Source organism: Gavialis gangeticus, unplaced genomic scaffold, assembly GCF_001723915.1.
Source record: "Gavialis gangeticus isolate Ggan-Ray unplaced genomic scaffold, GavGan_comp1, whole genome shotgun sequence".
Taxonomy (NCBI): domain Eukaryota; kingdom Metazoa; phylum Chordata; order Crocodylia; family Gavialidae; genus Gavialis; species Gavialis gangeticus.
In genome coordinates this window covers 51,555,470-51,560,290 of record NW_017729034.1, presented here as the reverse complement: position 1 = coordinate 51,560,290, position 4,821 = coordinate 51,555,470, and the positions used below count along the sequence as shown (strand labels likewise).

The window sequence follows — 4,821 nt, the reverse complement described above, 5'->3', positions numbered from 1 at the left end:
GGGGCAAAATACTATTACTCTGTAACTGGCTTTAGTGTTTAACAACGTTAAAAAGTTCTGTCATTGTCATGCACACAGTTTGAATTGAACACTTGTATGAAATGCAAGCTCTTTTTTTTCCTGCACAGGTCTTATCTAATGTAAAGCAGAATTGAAGTTCAATAAACAACGCTGTAAAATTGAGCAGGGACCTTCTTTGCTGATGCTTGGTCCTGCTTTATGATGGGGACTCCCAGGTGTTAGTTCAACACAATTAAGTCCTTGCTGCTTTTCAGAAGAACCACTTGGGAAGAAGGCAGAACATTTCCTCTTTAATGTGTTTTGTTTTTTTTTTTAAAACCTAGCACGGAGGTCCAGTTACCTGGCATAACTTCATAGTTAATGACATATAAAAAGCTATGCCGTTTATTTTCAAATGCAGAAATTGCATAAATTTTCTATATTTGTGTGTAATACAGAATTCCAAATGTGCTTTTAATTCTGTTAATTGAAAACTGATGGCTCTGTGCTTATTGGAAAAGTAGCTGTTGTAGATTTTTTTTTTTAAATTAAATTTAAGTCCAATTGTACAGATCTGCTGTGGGCAAGACACTATCTTGCAGTATTCTTGACCAAGAGTTACTTGAGTCAAAATTGTTTTGTATAAATTACTAAGTTGTCTACATGACTAAAGTTATCAAAGTTTGTTGTATACCAACAAGAGAATTAAGGAGTGGGGGAGGGGAAGATCTCTGATGGGAGAACTAAAGAATATAGTCCAAAAGTAGGTGATAAAAAAGCCAGTGATAGAACTGGTTTCAGAAAAAGATCTTGGAGTCATCATTGATGCAAAGATGAAAATGGGCCGGCAGTGTGGGGATGCAGTCAGGAAGGCCGACCGTACCTTGTCATGCATCCACAGATGCATCTCAAGCAGATCCAAGGAGGTGATCCTCCCCCTCTCTGCAGCACTGGTCAGGCTGCAGCTGGAGTACTGCGTCCAGTTCTGGGCGCCGCACTTCAAGAGGGATGTGGACAACATGGAGAGGGTCCAGAGCAGGGCCACTCACATGATCAGGGGACAGCAGGGCAGGCCCTACGAGGAGAGGCCCAGGGACCTGAACTTCTTCAGCCTCCACAAGAGAAGGGTGAGGGGGGATCCTGTGGCCTGTTACAAACTAGTCAGGGGGGATCAGCAGGCATTGGGGAAGTCCCTGTTCCCCCGAGCACTACCAGGAGTGACTAGGAATAACGGTCACAAGCTGGCAGAGGGTAAATTCAAATTAGACATCAGGAGGCACTACTTCACTGTCAGGGCAGCTAAGATCTGGAACCAACTTCCAAGCGAAGTGGTGCTGGCTTCTACCCTGGGGGTCTTTAAGAGGAGGCTGAATGAACACCTTGCCGGGGTCGTTTGACCCCAGTACTCTTTCCTGGCATGGCAGGGGGTCGGACTCAATGATCTGCTCAGGTCCCTTCTGACCCTACAAACTATGAAACTGTACTTGGTGGGTTTTTATTGTTGTTGTTTTTTTCCCTCAACCAGATAACTAATGCATTTATAGTGAAGCAAATTAATATTTCAGTTTGCACGAACAGTTTTGCTAAGACATTATTTAACCAAAACACTTCATGCCCTTTATGTGAAGTTCAAAAGAAGAATCTAAGAAATCTTACACAGAATGTAGCTGTTTCTTGGATAAATATTGCTACAGCAGGGTTGGCCAACCTGTGGTTTTACTACTTAAGCAGTGGTTTAGTATTTGACAAATGGGTAAGATTCAGTGCAGACCTTAGAAATGTTAACAACATAGTAAATATTTCAGTTTACTTGTCTGTAAAGTAAGAATCCACTTTACAAAACTGTCAGATAGCAAAATATATTAGTGGCTAGAGCTCTCTAGATAAAAAGTTGTTCGTTAATTCTGTGATGTGCTAAGAACTTCCCAGATGCTCCAAAAAGAATGGTCCTTGCTATAAAGAGCTCACAGTTTTAAAGATGAACAGAAACGTTGGGGGGGAAGGGGGATGATAACCTTTCCATGTATGTCTGTCTTAAGAACAACATTTGGAAACTCCAAGAGCTGATTTGTAGAGGTCTTTGCATATCGCCTAATCTTACCTGTTTGTGTTTTTTACCCTCAACTATTACTTCAGTGGCTTTTACATTCAGGGATGGCAGTTAAAACTAGCTCCAAATAGTGGGTGTTAATAATAGAGTGGGTAGGGGGAAGTGAGAGAATTTATGGATAACTATATCTTATCAGCTTTTAGCCATTAACATAAACACCTTTTTAAGAATCACTCTCAAGTTAGAAAATGGAGCTGTTAAGAACTAAGATGAGAAGTACAAATTAACACAGGAGTTGTAGCTGCCACAGATTTAGGTGTAATTTATAAAGATTACACCAAGATCACTGGGAATTAGGAGAATGTACAGGAAAGTTACTTGTGTATATACTAAAAAGTATATCCAACCATAATAAAGTATCAGTTATATACACCTCTCTTGGGAATATGCATATAAAATGCCATAGAAATCCATCCCTGCTTGGAGACTTATTATTGTTCATGCCCTTTAAGGCCAAAGTTATTTCAACTAACAGCAAAGGAGCCTCTAAAATTTTCTTCTCCAACTCTGAAATTTGTTGTATGAGTACAAAGTCCAAGAACCTATCCATTTCCTCATTAGTAACGTTCAGATTCTTGGTGTACACGTTAGAATAAAACTGACTGAACTGTTGGTTGATTTGTCTTCCTGTCATAGATGTCATAGATATTATAGACATTGGGGCTGGAAGGGGCCTTGCAAGATCATTGAGTTCAGGTCCCTTCCAGCCCTAATGTCTGTGATATCAATTTGGATGATATCAAAGAGGATCAACTTGGACCAGAGACTTTAAGTACTCCCGAAACATGTCTGGGGCTTTTTGCTGGATTTTATTTGTTTTGCCTTGAAATCTATTTCCCTTCCCCACTCTGTGCCATTGCTCTGACTTATAATGTTGTATCACGTCTGTTATGTGACTATTTAGGACTAGAATGGAGACTTTGGTATCCACATGACAATCCCAGTGGAACTCGGTATTTTACAATATTCAGACATCAACAGTTGATCTTAGACAGTGTTATATACAACAAAAGACTTTTTTTTTTTTTTAAAGTTTGCACTGGGTTCCCTCTAAACTTAAAAAATATCAAGTATACTGCCAGAGATGTATGTTGGAGGCATACAGGATATTCTGCAAATTTAGAACCCATTTTCCATCTCAAGAATTAATTATTTTTTTTCTCTTTTATATTAGGTTATCATTGAAGTGACAGAGATGTTGCACAATGCCAGCCTGCTTATAGATGATATTGAAGATAACTCAAAGCTACGGCGAGGCTTTCCAGTGGCCCACAGCATCTATGGAGTTCCAGCTGTAATAAATTGTGCTAATTATGTATATTTCCTTGGCCTAGAGAAAGTTTTAACACTTGATCATCCAGATGCAGTAAAAGTATTTACCCGCCAGTTACTGGAACTTCATCAGGGCCAAGGCTTGGATATTTATTGGAGGGATAATTATACCTGTCCCACAGAGGAAGAGTATAAAGCCATGGTACTACAAAAGACAGGTGGTCTTTTTGGACTAGCTGTGGGCCTTATGCAGTTGTTCTCCGACTATAACAAAGACTTAAAACCACTCCTGAATACTCTAGGCCTCCTCTTCCAAATAAGAGATGACTATGCTAATTTACGGTCAAAAGAATATAGTGAAAACAAGAGTTTTTGTGAAGACTTAACTGAGGGCAAGTTCTCATTTCCAACTATTCATGCTATTTGGTCCAGGCCTGAAAGCACTCAGGTGCAGAATATTTTACGTCAAAGGACAGAAAACGTAGACATTAAAACCTATTGTGTACAATACCTTGAGACTGTGGGTTCCTTTGAGTACACACGGAAAACTCTGAAAGAGCTTGAAGCTGAAGCGTATAGACAAATTGAGTTACTTGGAGGGAACCCTGAGCTTGTAGCCCTAGTTGAACACTTAAGCAAAATGTTCAGAGATGACAAAAATTAACCCATAATTTATTTGACTCTTGCTTTGGGGCTGAAGGGAAATTATTTTAAAACAGAATTTAAAAAAAAGACATTACTAAAATAATGTCAGAATTGTGGAAATGCTTATTTCACATTTATTTATATTTTACTTCCTATGATTATATTGAACACAGTTCAAAGTTGCTCTGAAGGTTTTGGAATGGAGTGCAAATGATCACTGTCACTTAATTGAAACTATTTATGAAATATCTCGTACAGAACTAAAGTTGCATAGATCCAGTAAAACCCGATATTAACAATATTGTCTCCCCTATACAGTCAGGGTGGTGGTGGGGGAGCAGAGGTGTTTATTTTAGCATTAAGTTTAATTGACTTCTGGGAACTGTTAAATGAAGTCTGACAATGTGGGTTTCTGGCTATACTGCTATATTAAACTGAATCATCTTTCTTAAGTTGCCTATGCATTATTTATTTATTTTTTTAAACGGTGAGACGTATAAAATTCTACCCAAAGATTCTTAACACTACCACAATAATACAAATTTTACAATATTCTTTTTTTAATGTGGTATCAATAGGTTTTTGTTACACGGAACATGGAAGGAACAGACAAACCAGTTTTATCAAATAACTGTGAAGATACTCTTTTAAGATTTACAGATTGTAACTTGACCAGGAGTGTACCAACAAAAGATATACACAGTCCCACAATTCTTCACTTCCTGGGTGGCTGTGGATGTTTCGCATACAAAGGGCACTTACTTTCTAAAGAAGGAAACAAACAAAACTAAACA

The 4,821-nt window shown here is 38.5% G+C and overlaps 1 protein-coding gene across 2 annotated transcripts in view; it reads left to right on the top strand.

The window, feature by feature from the left end:
• GGPS1 (geranylgeranyl diphosphate synthase 1) overlaps nt 1-4,479 on the top strand; it is a 21,625-nt gene extending 17,146 nt beyond the window's left edge. For both annotated transcript variants that reach the window (XM_019527474.1, XM_019527475.1), the window contains one exon: nt 3,285-4,479. In XM_019527474.1, coding sequence (XP_019383019.1) covers nt 3,285-4,046 — 762 coding nt within the window. In that variant the 3' untranslated portion in view covers nt 4,047-4,479. The remainder of the gene's footprint in view (nt 1-3,284) is intronic.
• Nucleotides 4,480-4,821: the final 342 nt, after the last annotated feature.